The 17,716-nt window shown below is 41.5% G+C and overlaps 1 protein-coding gene across 1 annotated transcript in view; it reads left to right on the forward strand.

The window, feature by feature from the left end:
- Positions 1–17,716, forward strand: part of Tenm2 (teneurin transmembrane protein 2) — a 922,633-nt gene that overhangs the window by 558,365 nt on the left and 346,552 nt on the right. Inside the window, exon 3 of the mRNA XM_052195978.1 lies at positions 12,272–12,481. Coding sequence (XP_052051938.1) covers positions 12,272–12,481 — 210 coding nt within the window. The remainder of the gene's footprint in view (positions 1–12,271; positions 12,482–17,716) is intronic.

The following is a 17,716-nucleotide window of genomic DNA, read 5'->3' on the forward strand; positions in this document are numbered from 1 at the left end:
GTATTAATTTTGCTGACAATGGTCAATTTAGGGTACATGTGTGGGTATACACACACACACACACACACACACACACACCACCACCACCACCACCACCACCACCACACACTTGTGAGCTGATCTAAGACTCTATGGTCCAGTGAACAATTAATGGAAGTGTATGAAAGTCCTTCTCATCATATCTTTTCAACCACAGCTAACTAGGATCCTATCTCAAATGTGAGTCAATTGTTTTACACCCAAGCTAGAGGTTGTGTAACCATGCAGCTGATGCGCAGTGAGCTTGGGCTCCTGCCCTCGAGTATGACAATCATTCTCTTCTTCTCCCTTACTGCTTCTCCCTGTCCTTTAAGGTTGCCTTCTAAAAATTTTCAGGCCTCTAAGCAATCTACTTTGATACATAGTCTCCCCAGAGAGTATTCATAATGAGCCATTGAAGTCAAGGCTGCCACAGAGCCACAGGGAGAAAATTTTGAAGCCTCCTTCTGACACTCAGGGAAAAAAAAATTAAGCCAGGCTTAGAGGAGGTGAGAAAAAAATACAATTCAGATTGTACATGTCTGCTAGGATACAAATTCTCCTTTAAGGCTGGCCTAATTATTGATTCCCATGAGTTTGAGTTTGTTCTCTATCATATAATAAACGTGATGACCAAATCAAAATAGGGGAGGAAAGGTTTTATATGGCTTGCAGGTTTTGGCTACAGTCCATCATGAAGGAAACTCAGGGCAGAACTCAAGGCAGGAGATGAAGCAGAGATCATTGAGGAGCACTGTTTGCTGCTTTATTCCCTGTGACTTGCTCAGCCTGTTCTCTTATACAACCCAGGACCACCTGCCCATGGGTAATGCCACCCACAATGGACTGAGCTCTCCAAATCTATTATTAATCAAAAACTACCACCCCCACAGACTTGTTTACTGGCCAATCTGATAGAGACATTTTCTAAATTGATGTCCCTTCTAGCTGTGTCGAGTTGATTGGGGGGGAAAAAGTAAACTAGCACACCATGCTTGTCAGGTAAGCAACGTAATATTTAAAGATTATAGGATTTAAAGCTATGATGAAAACTCACTGCAGACTATAAGTTACCTCCACAGTGCTAGCCTTTCTAGCCAGACAACCTACATGAAATTCATGTCTCTTTTCTTTCTATAGCTCAAGAAGTGAAGGACACTATGACGCTACATCATCTTAGTTTTATCAATTATTTACTGTGTTTTTTTCATACTTCTAGATCACTACGAGCTTCAGTTTACTCCTATAAAACAGAGATCAGTACCTGCCACATAGTATTGATAAAAGGATTCCATAAATTCCCAACCATGAGATATACTAAATGTATTGCCCAGCATGTTTTCACACTCAATATTCATGCACTAGGAATGAGTGTTAATCTCTTCACAGGTATAGGCTATGTGTGGCTGAGACTCTTTAGTCTTTCTCTATCTTGGAGATTTTTTTTGACAGAGTATTGGTAGGCACATCCTCAAGGCATGTAATCTTTACCATCTTATTAAGGACCATCCAACAAGGAATAGGCAGACTATGTGAATGTTGGCAGCAAGGAGATGAAATAGTTCGTGTATCTGCTGCCCAGAGCTCACATTTTATCTCTGCTGTCCCTAAAGCACATAGCAAAACACAGACATACGGGCGAGCACTGTTTGCTATCTGCAGACAAAGCCTTAGAAAAGGAATGCTTCCAATAACAAGAGTAAAAGCCATTACCGTTTGTAGAGCGCGGTAACATTTACAGTGTACTTTCATATATGTTATGATTTAATCCTCAAAGGGTCCTGAAGGGGAGTACTACATCTATCTTCTTCCCTTTATGCATGATAATAATACTTACCATTTACTTCAGAAAGTTCACATAAATGTCTCCGTTAATCCTTATAATAACCAGTGAAGAATGTTTACACACATTTTGTTTATCAACAGTTGAACATAGAAAAAAAATAAAGAAAAGAAAAGGAACAAAAAGGACAGGGGACTTGTCCAGAGTCACCTGGTAAGTCAATGAGAAAACTGAGATTTGAACTTCAGTGTGTCCCCATAAAAATTATATTATCATATCAACAATTGGTACCTCATACCAATCTTTTAATAAAGACTTGTTCAAATCTATCCTCATTTCCTCTGAATGGTGGTGTGAGCCTTGGAGCCTGAATGTCTGACTTGAATTCTTCCTTTCAACTTACAACCCAAGGAGTTCTGCTGCTTCATCCTTAAAAGAGGATGATGTTGCCTGCCCCACAAGTTTCTTGTGAGATTAAATATAAGAATAGTTACTGAGATATATTAATATATAAATAGAGATAATGCCTTGTGTATCAGGAGGGCATAACTGATCTTAGAAATTGCCAGCACGATTTTCTCATTCACATGTCACTTGGGACCACAAAGATGATGTAAAAATATATGATGCATTAAGATATGTCCTGAAGGATGTTTGCTTCTAGAAATTAAACTTTGCCATGGACTTAGGGACTTTTAAAGCTTTCCGTAGAACGTTTCTTCCCACTACCTGCCTTTGACAGTGATAATGTTGAATTGGGTCAGGCAGAGCAGGGACACTTCTCAGTGTGTCCCTTGTCTTCTGCATGTTGTTCAGACAGTCTGCTTAGAAGGCGACTGAAGCATCCACGTGAAGTAGTGGACTGATGCTCTAAACTACTTGGTTTTAAACGGGCAACGTATACTTAAAATTGAAGTCAGCTCTGTTACTGCCATGCTCATGGTATTATAAGCTTCATTTTTTAAAAGAACCTAAGACCAAAAACAATACCCAAAAGTAAAGTCAATACCAAGAATATTGATATAAATCCCTTAAGGTTTGTAGGGTAAAGTGTTATAATTGACCAATCATGGTGTGATCTTTTATATACTGCTTTAGGCTGGGCACTATGACACAAAAAGTATAATACACTGTCTCTGGACAGTGTGACTCATGGTCTCTTTAAAGGCCAGGCATTAGACAAATACACAGATTAATGTGTTACAAAAGCAATGATAGAGGCCTGTTTCAGATACCAGTGAGTAGGATGCTGAAAAAAACACCTGCAAAGAAGACAGTCCAGGATCCGAGTCTCTCAGGAGGGTTTTGGGTGGATATTAAAACCACTGATGAGAAGGGGAGATGTATGAACACTGAGGGACATAAGGAAGGAAATAGATTTCTTAATATACTGCTTCAGTGCAGTTGCCATATAAATAGTAAGTGAGTTCTATGTAAGAATTAGAATGAGGAGGCCTAAAACATGGCTCAGGGAAGAAAGGGGCTTGCTCTCAAGCCCGATGACCTGAGTTCGATCCCTGGGACCCACATGATGGAAGGAGAGAAAGGCTGTCCTCTGACTGCCACATACAACTTTGACATGTATGTCATAGCACATGCCTACCCCCACAATTATTAGTTAAGTAATATTAAGTAATAATTAATTTCATAATTATGAAATAGAATAGTGTTGTGTAAGTGGTGGGCATTCTTGTGAAGATTAAGATGCATGACATGAGGAAGTTTCTGCACTCAGAAGTATGCTGGCTTTTGTATGGAAGGAAGGCAGAAGGAAGAGAGAGCAGTATCAGATAATCCAGACCCATAATACGTGAGATATTTTATAAAGATGCAGTCAGCTTATAAAGAGAAATTGTTTGCTCTGTCTTACATTTTAAAGGTGTGTGTCTATCCTTGAGCACCCCCTCTTACTTAGACCTGTACTGAGGCAGCATGACATGTTAGACTCCATGATGGAGCTAAGATTTCATGGGAATAGATCAGAGTACCACAATATTGTCTACAGGCACAGCCCGGTAACCAAAATCTTCCTGCTAGCTTCCCTGTCTCAATAGTGCCACACTAAGGACCAAGGTTTATTATATGGGCCTTTGGTAGACATAAAAGATCTAATCTATACAGTGGTGACCAGGTTGTGCTATTAAGTATAGTAGCTATGGGCCCCTGGGAACTACTTAAATATAAGTCAGTTCAAATTCTACAAAATTAGAGTCTAGTTCCCAGTTATGGTAGCCTTCCATGAAGTGTACAGTGGCCAAATGTAGACAAGGAACATGCTTGTCCCCATAGGATATTCTGCCAAGTGGCACTGCATATCAACAAATAATATGCCTCGTGCTAGAGATATTAATGAAGGTGCAAATAGATTTTCCAGGTAGGAAGTGTTTAAGGAGATGGAAAGATGGCTCAGCAGTAAAGGACAGTTGGTTCTCTTGTAGAACATCTGAACTTGGTTCCCAGCATGCACATGGGGCAGTTGACAACATCCCAGATCTGAAACCCTCTTCTGGCCTGCACAGGCACCAACACACACACACACACACATACACACAAATAAACACACACAAACACACGCATGCACACACACAAATCCTCAAAAGTTCATTTAAAAGAAAGTGTGTAAAGATCTACTACGTGTTAATAAAAAGTATTGTCCCTGCCTGAAGAAAGATTTGTATCCTCAGAAGAGTAGCTGCACTGATTCATTGCATTTTACTTCATGAATATGAAAGATGTGGCATATGGCATAAAGCGTTACAGAAAGCATTTAAAATGTGAACTCTAACCTCCGCCTATAACCTGATCTGAATTTTACACCTCCTAAAGTGCAGAGCTGCTTGGGAGGTGTGATGTGTAAACACACAACCTGGTGAGATGTAGTGGCAACACCCAAGTGCACACACCCCCAAACTGTGAAGGCAGTTCATGCTGGTGCCCCTGCACAAGGCACTTTAACGGGGGCCACTCCAAAGGCATGCCTCCCTTCCATCAAATTGCATGCAATAGCTTGTGTGTAATCAGTAGGGTTTTACCAGAAACACCTTTTGAAAATAATTTGTTTCCATGAAAATTCTTAACTGGGTCAGTTCAGCGAAACATGAGTTAAGCAGATAATTAGGTCTTGCACTATAGAACACACACACACAAACACACATACACAAACACATACACACTTTCCACACTGTGTTATAGAATAAAACAGCCCCTGTTTAGTCAATACCACTTCACTGAGAGGACCTAAGAAGGCCACAGTGGAGAATCCTTGGGTAAGGGCACATAACCTAGAGCTGTACTCTAGCATTCTCCCTGCTGGGTCCCCTGCCTTGGTAGAAGCATTGAACTCTCTCAGGGCATGCAGGGCTCTCCCAGCTCCTAGAGAAGGTGTATGCCTCTCAATGAGTAACTAGACTTATCCCAGGCAAATTTTACCTCAAACACACACAGGCATGTTTAATTCCAATCAATACTGTAAATTCATTTTGCTTGGTTGAGGGCAAAGGAGAGTTTTTCACTCCTAATACATGTCTCCCCCAACTTTTTTTTGTTTGAAATGAAACACTAGAGCTTGCAAGCATATACACTATACCCCAAGTCACACCCAACAGTTCTGCCCAATTCTAATCAAAATTTTAAAATGCAGATTCTGATATTTAGCACATGAGAAATAAGTATCTGCTATATTTTGGGAAGAAGAAGAGGAGGAGAAGAAGGAGAAGGAAGAGGGGGAAAAGAAGAAGAGGAGGAGGAGGAAGAGGAGAAGGAAGAGGAGGAAGAGGAGGAGAAGGGAGAAGGAGAAGACAATGAAGCTGATGTAGTACTGATGAGAACCACATTATGTATTCTGACCCCAAGCTATTCATTACACATGTGACTTCGGGGGTTATCAGCCTCAGCACCACTGCATGGGAGGATGGGACTTGTAAGATGCTTAGCAGCCTCCCGACCTCTCCACTAGATGCTTAACAGTTTCAGTCTCCTGTCACTATTGCCATAACCAAATACCTCCAGCAATCATCAAATAACCCTTGAGTAGCAGGTAGATGGGTAGATAGATAGATAGATAGATAGATAGATAGATAGATAGATATGAAGTCTACATCTATATTTTAATTTTGAGATGATCCACTTATCAGATATCAGTCTTGCATCCTTCGATTATGATTAGAAGTATTGCTAGCTGTGGTGTCTGTGTTCTGAAAATCATTTGTGTACTAGGGAGGTTGAAGCAAGGAACTCGTAAATGTGAGGCCAAACTTGATACAGTGACTAGACGACGTCACCATCTTTGTTCTTTAAACAAATATATAAAATGTAGGCAAGGAATCCAGTACCCAGACTAAGGTGTATGGAAATGCTAATGGCAGTAGGAGGATGCTTTGAGTTTCTCTCTCCTGCTGGGCACAGTATAATCACTGTGCACATGCCTTAGTGATAAGAGGTAGACAGCCATCTGCTGTCTCTCTATCCCCCCACTTTGACACATGCAGTGTTCTTACAAACAGATTAGTTTTCTTTCCATCAGAAACACCTTCTCTAGGACCCCATGTACCATTTCTTCATGAGCAGGAAGGGACTTAGCCTAAAGAACACACTTTTTTTTTTCTTCTAGAGGTGGGTGTTTTTCTAGTTCTATTAAGTGGCTATGTGACATTGGCCAAGTCATTTTCCTACTTGGCCTTGATGACAAGTTTGAAGAAGCCTGTTTTGTTTTTTTCTAAGTTCCAACAGCAAACTCAAAGTTGGGTGAAGAGCAGAACAAAAGATGTTAGTGTGGAGAATAAATTGATTCATATATTGAAAAGTTTGGAGGCAGGGCTGCTTCAGGAGTGGCTGAAATCAGTAATGTTCTCTTTAGCTTTGCATTCCCCCTCAGCTTTCATTCACTTCATTCACAAACAGGATCCCCTCTCTGTGGAAAGACATCTAACATCATTGCAGCCTCACGGTCTCCCAGATTCCACCTGAACCTCCTACAGAAAAAGAAGGTGACTTGGTGACATCTAGATAGATAGCAGGAAGTAGAAGCCATCACTAAGGAAGTTGTTTAAACACTCTAGCCAACTGTTTTGCTTGTATCACAACAGTCCCTTTGAACTCAATGTTAATGAAGAACAGGACTTTTATTAAGTCCTTAAACTTATGGTACCACAGGAGATGTTCAGTTTTTGGTTCTGGGATACCTTTTCTCCTTTAGAACTCATTGACTCTTTGCCAGTCGTCACCATGGCTAACTGCAGTAGAAGCCTGGCTTTTGCCTGTGGTTAGTTACCTCCTTTGGGATGAATTCCATGGTATAGTCCAGAACAGCAACAATGTCTACCTTTTGACCACCATTCTCTGATGTAGGCAGTAGTAGAATGCACCAAGCAGGGCTTGGGGTCAAACTCTTTGGGTTCAAACCACACATCTGTACTTGCTAATCGGGCAATATTTGGTCTCAGCTTCTCCTACCTGTGAATGGGAAAGAAATTAAAATGTAATTAGTTCTTGAAAAGTTTTTGAGTGCTAAAAGAGAAAGCATGTGTGAAATATTTAGTTTAGTTCTCAGCGTAAAGCAAGCTCGAATACTACGCGGAATTGCTAAGGAGTGTGGTGGGTAATTCTATTGTCAACTTGATGAACTCTTGAGTTACCTTGGGGACTAGCCTCTAGGTGTGCATTATGGGGGATTTTCTAGTTCAGGTAATTGTGAATAGTGGGGCCCAGGGGCTGTGTGGTCCTTGCTTTCTGCCTCCTGACTGTGGATGCTATATGACCCACTGTCTCAAGGTCCTGCTGTCATGCCGTTTCCACCGTTGAATTAAGAGAACAAATAAAGCCTCCCTTCCTTAAGTAGCTCTCTTTCATTAACTATTTTGTCTCAGCAACAAGACAAACAACTATCAGAGAGGCTGATCAGATTGATATTTGCTGCTGTTACTACCTTTTATTTTGTTATGTCTTAAGCACATCTCTGTGCTCCACCAAATATCCTGACACCCCATCACTACATAAATCAGTTATGTATTGCCTACACAGAACACTTTAATATCAGCTCACCATTCATCTTCCCAGTGAAAGAGAACAAGTTGTTTGCAGTGAATTTGGGGAATTGTTCTCCAGCACACACCCCCTGGCATAAATTAGTGAATATATTAAAAATGGCCAGGCAGAGCATCAATTTTACAGTTACTATTTATTGTTTGGGGAGGAAGAGAAGAAACTGCAGCCTTTTGAACTTGTTGGGCCAAGTCTGGATCTAAATCTGTCTGAGCAGCAAAATGGCACTGTAATGGACACAATGGGAGTTGGAGCAATATTCTGCCACCACAGATGGTGTATGATGAAGCTTTCAGGGATGACTGCAGTGGGTGAAGACCGAGAGCCTGGAGCATGGATGGCAAATAAGCCCTGTACATCTGCTACCTCTCCTCATCCATGTCTATGAGTTTTCTAATTGATGATGTCACTATTTTCCCACTGGAAGACAGGCCATACCAGAATCCTCCAGGTGGCATTACAACAGCCATGGCCCATCTATCAGACACGGTGCAGAATTGCTTTGTCTGGATATAACAGAATTTTTACAAGTGGAGAATAATACAAAGCCTTAACCGTCTGAAAACAGATAAATTAGTGAACTGAATTAGACTCTATGCTTAGGGTTGCAGGGGATCCATTTATGTAGATAATCAGAGTTTGATCTACATGGGGTTCTTGGAAAATTCTTGTGCATAGATACTTGCACATGGGCAAGACCATAGGAGCTCAACAAATGGCATACTGCAGGTACATCTTTGCTTTGTAACTATCAGTGCAGTGTAGTTTTCTGTACATTTGCTGGGGGACTTTGCGCTCATTTGAAAAGAAATGGGAGAAACAATTGGGAATAAAGAGCTTCCGCCATACATAACCTGGGAATCAAGTTGGAGCATGTCACCTGGTTAGCTGCCCACCCATACTAAGGCTTTCTGTAAGAAAACAGAGTCCGCAAAGGGAGCCGCATAAGTTCCAGCTCTCTCCCCTGTACTTTGGAACCTGCTTGTATCTACACAGATGGTCTCTGTCAGTTGGAATAGTCAGGGGCAATATACATCCTAAGTGAACAAACTTTGCAAACTACCTAACAAACAGGGAGCAGCACACTGTCTGACTCAACAGATCTAGTGATTCTGAAATTCTCCAAGCAGTGATGGCTACCGGCAAGCAGAATGGAGGGAAGTACCAACAGAATCAAGGAATTAAGTAGCGTGGGGCGATAATGGGGGTCACACAGTTCTATGATGCATAGTTTTGGTGCACGAAGCAACCCCAGCACTTGCACCATGATGTGACTCTTCCTCTATTGTCAGTACTTGTGGATATTAAAAAGTTCTGTTGTCTGCACTGTATGAAATGACTTCATGCTGAACAAAAGTCTCAGAAGTTCATAGGAAGAATGATTCCACAGCGAGCATCCTATCAGGTTCCTGGAAAAGTTCACTGCACTTGAACCTTAGCTCCACCTTAGTGGCTCAAAGGAATTTTTAAAAATTGGCTCCCAGCCCTTCTTGTTCTTCAACATCCAGTTCCAGCTATACCTCAGTAGCACACACTTGAAAGCCTATTGATTGTGTTGTACAAATCTCTCCTTACCTGAGCCCTGCTACTAAGAAGACATCAGCACTGAGTACACTGGGCCCAGTTGGGACAATCTGCAGTCAGAAACCTTGAAGGAGGATGGAGGGTAACATCACTGCAAACTTCAGAACAATTGACAGTGAAAACTCTGAGCTCTGTAGGATAATAACTGCAATGTGTGATTAGTCAAACTCAGGCCCTACTTGAGCTAGGGAAGAAAGGTACCTTGGAAGTATCTCTCTTACGTATGTTTCTTACCCTTTATGCAACATTACCATTACTATTTATTATTACCATTGTTTATTGTTATTGTTTGTATCGCCATATTTGTTTGGGCAAGCACCATGAGTAGATGCAGGGTGCTTTTGGGAAAGAGAAGTCCAAGTGCAAACCCTGCTCTTGACATTTTCACTTAGCCTCTGTTTCCTCATCTAGAAAATGAAAATATTTTATTCTCATGTTTTATGGGAATATGTGGTCATTCTAACAGTGAGATTGTTTTGAGAATTAAGAAAGATTACACAAGGAAACAGCATGCAGTGAGTGTCAGAGCGATACTGTGCAATAAGCAGTAATAGTTACAATGGTGGTAGTTATAGCCTTATAGTTAGAATGTCTATGAGAGAATTACTGATTCGATGCTAGCATTGATTCTAATAAGACTCCATAGCACTCAGTCCAGAGCATCTCACAAACAAAAAACCAAAAAAAAAAAAAAACAACAACAAAAAACCGGCATGTTTTATATTGCTTCCCCAATATATGAATGTATTAGACACTTCAAATCATTCCATTTACCCACTGACAATGGCAAGGATGGTTAGTGATCGTTTCCCTTGTGTTATTGTGTAAGAAACTTAAGATTTAAATTTTAAGGCTACAGAGATGCCTCAGTGGCTGAGAGCAGATATTCCAGAGGACCCAAGTTCGGTTCCCAGCATCTATATTAGTCAGCTCAACTGCAACTCCAGCCACAAGAGATCTTACACCCTCTTCAGACTTCTATGAAGCATATGTAGAAACACATAAATTTTAAAATCTAAAACTCATTTAAACTTTAAGGGCTTCTGAGATCCTCAACTTTGTGTCATTTCTGTCCCTCCAAAGGGCACATGCTGACAGTGGTTTGATGCCTCCTTACGACTGTTCCTTTCTCCTTCTGCCGAGTCACCTGCATTTTCTTCAGAGACTTGTTCAAGCTTCCATTCTTTCAAGAATCCTTATGTAGTTTTTTAACCCTGACTCCTGCCAACCATCTCCTTCCTCGGCCCCTGTGTCACACCATCTTAGTGTATCCTGTCACCCTGCTTCTTATCATCTGAACCCCCTCTGGCTCCTCACTAGATCTGAAGGACACAATGGTGGAATCCTTAGGCTTCAAAACAACTGCACATACATTTGTTGAACCAAAACCATCCACCTGGGTACCATATAGTGCACTGAATAATAATAAATCAGGAAATACAGTTATGAAAGCAGCAGCAAGTATTGGTATCTAGCAGAATGTTCGAGTCCACCTCTGTGTGTGCAGTTCTTCAGGAAAATACAACATAAACACCTCTCAGAATGGAACTGTTCATCTGAATCTCTGGTTTCCCTCCACGTCTCAGCTTCATGAGCTGCTCCTCCTGGCTAATTTTCATTGGTTTCCTTACAAGCAAACCAGACAGGCAACAATTACAATGACCCTGGGTACATGCTGTTGAATGTGTAGGCAGCAATTGTCATTGCACAAGAGTCAGTGGGAGGAGCCTGCCAGTGAGGAAGAGGTTCCGATGCTCATCCATGTGGAAGGGACCTTCTTTGCCTAAGGTCAGCTCCAGGTTCCTACCCACCCTACTAGCCTGACTGCTGTTCATAATGGCATGGGGCATCCATGCTTTACCTCACAGGAATTCCACCATGATATCCAAGTAAACCCCATGATGCAATGAATGAGCAAGCCACTGGAATGGCGATGCAGGCTCTGTCTGCCTCTTTTCACCTCCTACCCTGAGCTAAAGGCTTTGGTTTTTAGTGTGGCCTCTTGTTCACTGGGGATACAATTTTGAGTACCAGATAATAATACGGTCTATGAGGCTATTGAAATGGGCTGATAGGCTAGAGAAAGTAGTTCTTATTTGAAGCAGGCAAATGTGGAAAGCTTTACTGAAGAGAAGCAGAAGTCTTGATAATATTGGCCAGGCGGTAGAAGCAAGGGAAAGTGTCCCATTAAAGTGGGAATGAAACTCTATGCAAAGAGGGAGTAGTTTGGCCATGTTCATCCAGTGGAAATTAGAATGTCATGTTCACTGGAGAATAAAGAGTCATGTGGGAAGAGTGTCCTCTTGGTAAGGGAGGTAGATAAGCAACTATGAGCCAAAAAGGGTAGGATATGCCCAGAATCATAGGGAGAGGAATTATTTCTTTCCTCAAACGATGGAAAGCAATTGGAGGGTATCAAGAGGATATGACCTGATTTTGACCTAGGAAACGTCATCTCAATTACTGTGGAGAAGAGACGGGGTCAAGAGTTGGTGGACAATTTCTCAAGAGTAGAAATAGGAAGACCAGCAAAGAGATGGTTTAGGGAGAAATGGGGAGGACTGGAATCATAGAAAAGGAGATAGAAAGAACTAGACTTTTTCTAGACTGATTTCTCTCAAATGGATGCCCTTTTCTAAATTAGTCATAAAGTATGAAGTATCACACAACCAGTGGTAATGCAGTTGGGCTGGTAAAGAAACACCATAACCTCTCTAAAAAGCGCATCTGGAACATTAAAATATATATGTATATATCTGTATTGTGAGCTGGTTTCAATGTAACTTTCTCAGGATGCTCTCATTGACACTCATTGCTGACCTTTGACCCCTCTGTCCTCTTTCCCAGGTCGTCCCATTCCACCTACATCCTCGTCTAGCCTCCTCCCATCTGCTCAGCTGCCTAGCTCCCATAATCCTCCACCAGTTAGCTGCCAGATGCCATTGCTAGACAGCAACACCTCCCATCAGATCATGGACACCAACCCTGATGAGGAATTCTCCCCCAATTCATACCTGCTCAGAGCATGCTCAGGGCCCCAGCAAGCCTCCAGCAGTGGTAAGGAAACTCTGTGGTGTCTAACTGTGTGTGTGGTGTTTTGTGTTTGACATTTCTGAGTCTCCAGCAAAATGACAACTATTGAAACAAAGGCTGGAAGAAGGCCGTGTGGGGAGCATCAAGGTGAACTGCATTTGTCATTTTTGTGGTTTGGTAGTTCTAAGAGGTGTCTATTGAAGGTCACAGCCTTTGGAGAGGCTTTCCTGGTTATAACAGACTCTGGACCTCCTTCTGAGGGAGGAATTTGCCCAAGGCTACATGTTCAAAGCATGCAGGACTCAGAGGTGAAGTGTGGGGAGACACTGGAATATTGAATTTTGTATTACTCTGGTTGTGGTCATAGCTGAGTGACCCTAGACACCTTCACAGGCCCCCCATTCGTGTGTCTCCCAGTTATGCTGGGTTTTTTATCATTGGCTTCTGACTTCCCCTTGCTTGTTTTATATGGTTTTGTGATGAAAATGTGTTCCCTTGACATGAATACTGAATACCATGCCAAGACTGAAGTGTTTGGGGTGTGACCTCTCTATGACCTTCTGCTTGTGCCACTTCGCTTGAATTTAATGAGCTGATCATGAGGCACTGTGATAAACACAGCTTCTAAATTCAGAGTTCTTGTTTGGGTTTTCTTGTTCACAGAACAGAGGGACTGAACACTAGGTTCTGCTCCAGTTTTGAGGATTTTGTGTTTCCACTCCTACTCCCCAAGTCGCAGAAAAAATTGGCCCAAGTGCAACAATAATCAGGCCTTATTTTCGATTCAGTAATTGGTAGACTGGTCACCTGGACATAAGAATACAGAGGAGGGCACCGCTACCTGGGGATTCATTCAGTGTCCCTGCCCTGGGGGATAGGGAGCATGCTACTAATTAGTTGCACTTGACCCAAAGCTTTCTCTCAGAAGCACTGCCTTCTGAGAGAACCCCTCATGATATGCATTAACACAGATCATCAAAAGCAACAGAGATGCCAAGAATTCTCCCTGCGAAGCTTGCTCTGGCTCTATCCATGAATATAAGCTACTACTGGTCTCAACCTCACCAATTATAGGGGACCTCCTAAATATATTAAGATGACTCATGTGGCAAATGGACCAATGGAATGCTACGTATGATGGCTCATGCCCTTCTTCAAAGCCAGGCCTGATATATTTAGCAAACTCATATTCTTTTTTTTTAAAAAAAGATTATCTAATCAAATCTCTCATCAAATGAGCAATCCATTGTTGATATTATGAAGGCCTTTAATCTACCATAAATCTTTATTAGAACTCATCAGAGCTTCTAGTTTGAGAGAAATGTGATTATGGCACTCTTAAAATGACATTACATCATCGGGGTGATTGGTTTATCATTTGGAGAAGAGACATCAATCATAACTAACATAACCACACAGTAAATGAATTCAACCTTTCTACCGCGGAACAATGACACCGTAATTGCTCAAAAATCAGGCTTAAAATGAAATCGGAAAATGCTCTTTCTTCAAATATGATGTTAACTTAATGGAATATATTATGAAAAATCATGTTTGAGGAAATTCTATATAATTAAAAATATGTGGAAATATATTTCCTTTTTTTCTTTCATCAGAACCTGATTTTAGCTACAGTGCTATTTTTCTCTTTTTTTCTTTCTTATTTTTTTTTTTTTGCCGCAGAGATTATGTTGCATTTAATTGAACTACCCTCGCCTGTGTTTTGCTACTTTTTATTCCATACTATGTAATCGTGATGAATATTGTATTATGAAGGACAAGAGGCTTTTGAAATGATGTGCACCTGCTGATAGCTTTTGAAAAACAGACAATTATTAAAGAGAAAATGAGCTTTTAGAAACGGCATCCTTTTATGCATGTATGGATACCCAAGCAAACATGACTTCCATAAGCGAGGTCAGCTGTTATCACAGGGACATCCAGAATGTTTTCTTAGTGACAGCACGCAGAGCGATTCCTTTCCTTTTAGATGGTGGGTGTATCAGCTTGTTGGTTGTCAATAGAGGAATTTTTGTTGTTGTTGTTGGCTTTGTATAGAAATCAAGAGCTCATCATTTGGGTGGGCAGAACAGATCTGTGTGTTTAGAGCCAAACTTACTTGCTTTTCATCAGTTACACCAATTTGTTGAGCTTGTTTCAAAAACTGATGGTGATTTTAGCTTCACCGAGAGAAGAAAATGCCACCAAAAGGGCGAAGGTCCATTTTCATCCCAACCAAGAGCCATGCTCACCCGATTTCTCCAGCGGAGGGCTGAGAACCTCCTGGAATAGCCACTTTGTTTCCAACCGCCTCTTACTGGAGGGGACGCTGAGACTCGGACGACCAGTTAGTCATTCAGTTAGCTCTGGCTGAGCTAAAATGAGAGCGTGCCCAGCTGGCGTATGTGGGCACTTGTATGTGTGTATATTTCTTGTGGAATGGATCTGGGGTCCGGGGCAAATGGGGCTTCTATCAAGATCTGAATGCAGTTAACATGAATTTAAATTTGACGTAAAGGATTGAAAATGGAGTTTGACACCGAAGAGGCAGAGTGCAGAGCGGTGCCTGAGTGTTTTCGATCGAGTCTGATGAAAGTGGCTGAGTTTGTCAGGTGCTGTCGGCACCAGCACCGGGGCCCCCGTGTTTGGGAATGTTAAGTTTAGCTGGTTAATCACGCAGAGTATCTTTAAGTTGGTCCCTTGGTGATGACAGTGAAATCTTAAAATCATGTAGCAGTTGACTTCGTTGGGTTTTTTTTCCCCCTTAGTTAAAATACCTTCCAACATATTCAGCCCATTCACAACAGGAAAACATTATTTCTTGCCCTCCTCTTATTGTTTCCATGGTTAGATGTTGTCAAAACTTGTCATTAGGAGAGTCACAGCACACATTACCTGCCCACCAAGGCTCTGTTTTAAAGAGATGAACTGGATATAAAATACAGGAGCTAAAATGGTTTTCCCCAACAGGAAAACCTCCCCAAAGCAACAACCAAGTTTAACCTTTATGCATCAACTGTCATTATTTTCTGACTATTGTGCATTCTTTACTGCATGCTACTCAAATTGCCACACCTTTGCAGTCAAGTTGCTCTCACCTTCTACCTATGCCTCTGTACTTGCCAATCAAACAGTATAGTTGGAGAGATGCTTCCAGAACTGATAAATCCAGCCCCTGAAACCTTTGCTTCCCCCTAGCTAGGCTTGGGCCAGGGCCTCACCCTGTGTTTCTGACCTTCTGCCGGAGTAGTTTAGCACCAAAGCTATTTCTTGTATATACAGCAGTGTAACTTCAGATCCTATGAAATCACTCATCTGGAAAATAACCTGGATCCCAGCAGCAGCAGAAAGGATGGTTCTACATCTGGAAAAGCGAAGCTTCCTTTCAAATCAGTATATCAGGTATAAATTTAGCTATCAGTACAGGAATAAAAAATACAGACCACAGTCACGCATTCATCCAAAAGATCGTGCTTACCCCTCTGCTGTAGAGAAAGTTAAGTTTTGATTCTCCAGAGGCTTGGAACACTCATCATCAATATCATTCTACACATTAGAAATAAGAACAAGGGGCACCAACGAGAACCTTCCAGGAAGTCCTCAACAGCAGAGATATGCCATCCAAAGATGGAGAGAAGTCGAAGTTTGCAATGGGGAATTTGAATGCAATTTGAGTACTCATTTGTAAGACAGCAAGACTTTGGTTCATTCTAAAAGGCATGTTACAGTGTGCAAGTCTCAATTTACATATGGCGCTGTATAAGTGTTCTTGCCTGCTTACATATGTGTTCTTTGTTTGGAGGGGGTGATATGTGTCCACATCCACTTGCACACAGGTAGAAGCCAGAGGTCAGCTTTAGGTATCATTCCTCAGGTGTCATTCACATTATTTCCTTAGATGGGATCTCTCACTGGCCTGGGGTTCACCACATAGGCTAGCCTATGGGATTAAAGGCAGGCATCTAAGCACAACTAACTTTTTATATGTGTTCTGGTTGTAGAATCCAGGTCCTATGCTTGCAAGACAAATATTATATAGACTAAGCTATCCCCCAAGATATTACCTACCTATCTTAAAGATTGTCTTACTTGTCTACTTGTCTGGCATCAAAAAGAAAAAGAGTTCTCTCTCTCTCTCTCTCTCTCTCTCTCTCTCTCTCTCTCTCTCTCTCTCTCTCTCTACTTCCTTCCTGCTTTTCTTTCTTTCTCTTGAACCTCCCTTAAAACAGTTATTTCTAAAAACTCTAAAGCTATAGTTAGATGACACAACAATGTGCAGAAAAGTCTTGGGGTAGGGGGACATTATACAAATAAAATCTTTATTATTTAAAACAGATAGAAAACTTGAGTCTAAGCTTCCTGGTAGCCAAAGAAAAAAGAAAAACATCTATGTCCAAGAGAGACAAGCAAAGTGGCCATTTAAGGAAACAGTAGAGTTCTCACTATGATGCCAGAAAGAAATTGCCCATGGAAAGGGTCCTGTGTACATCACAGATGACAAATCAGTTCTCAGCAGTACCCACAAAACATATGCAATTCCCTCCCCAAACTTGCTGTAACCTCTAGACAAGCTACACTGTGCTTTCAGTTTAGCAGCCATGGTATAAGTACTCAAAGACTGCATATTATGAGGGCAGAACTTGGCTGGATCCATGACAGCCCTAATTCTTCCCACAGACCTTGTGAACTGCAGCTCTCCCGGGTGACAGATGGGCAGTATCATTGCTCATTTGGTGTTGGTGTGTGGATTAGCAGACTCTGCTGTAACAGCACCATCCAAAACCTGGAAAGGAGATAACTAGTATATAAATTTGTATTGATGACACTATCCATTCATGACAAGGATGGCACCCTACCAGGACAGTCTTACTCTTGGGACCCTCCCAGGATCACCAGGGACTGTTGAGGATGGATAAGAAGGTTGCATACTCAAGTAGGTTTTTTTTAAGTAGTAAATTTTTAGGACTAGAGAGATGGCTCAGTAGTTAGGAACACTAGGGCTGCTCTCTCAGAGGACACGGATTGGGTTTCCACCATGCCTAAGGTGACTCACAACACCTAGAACTCCAGTTCTAGAGGATCTGATGTCCTCTTCTGACCTCCAGAGGCACCAAAAACTCCCATAAAACATAGTACATGCAGGCAAAACACAATCCAATAGATACAATAAATCTTTACAATACAATAAATAGGTACGATAAATCTTTAAAACGTTGATGAATGAAATATCTTCCCCTTGTAAATTTAGTGTGTGTGTGT

The sequence above is a fragment of the Apodemus sylvaticus genome, chromosome 10 (genome assembly GCF_947179515.1).
Source record: "Apodemus sylvaticus chromosome 10, mApoSyl1.1, whole genome shotgun sequence".
Lineage (NCBI taxonomy): Eukaryota > Metazoa > Chordata > Mammalia > Rodentia > Muridae > Apodemus > Apodemus sylvaticus.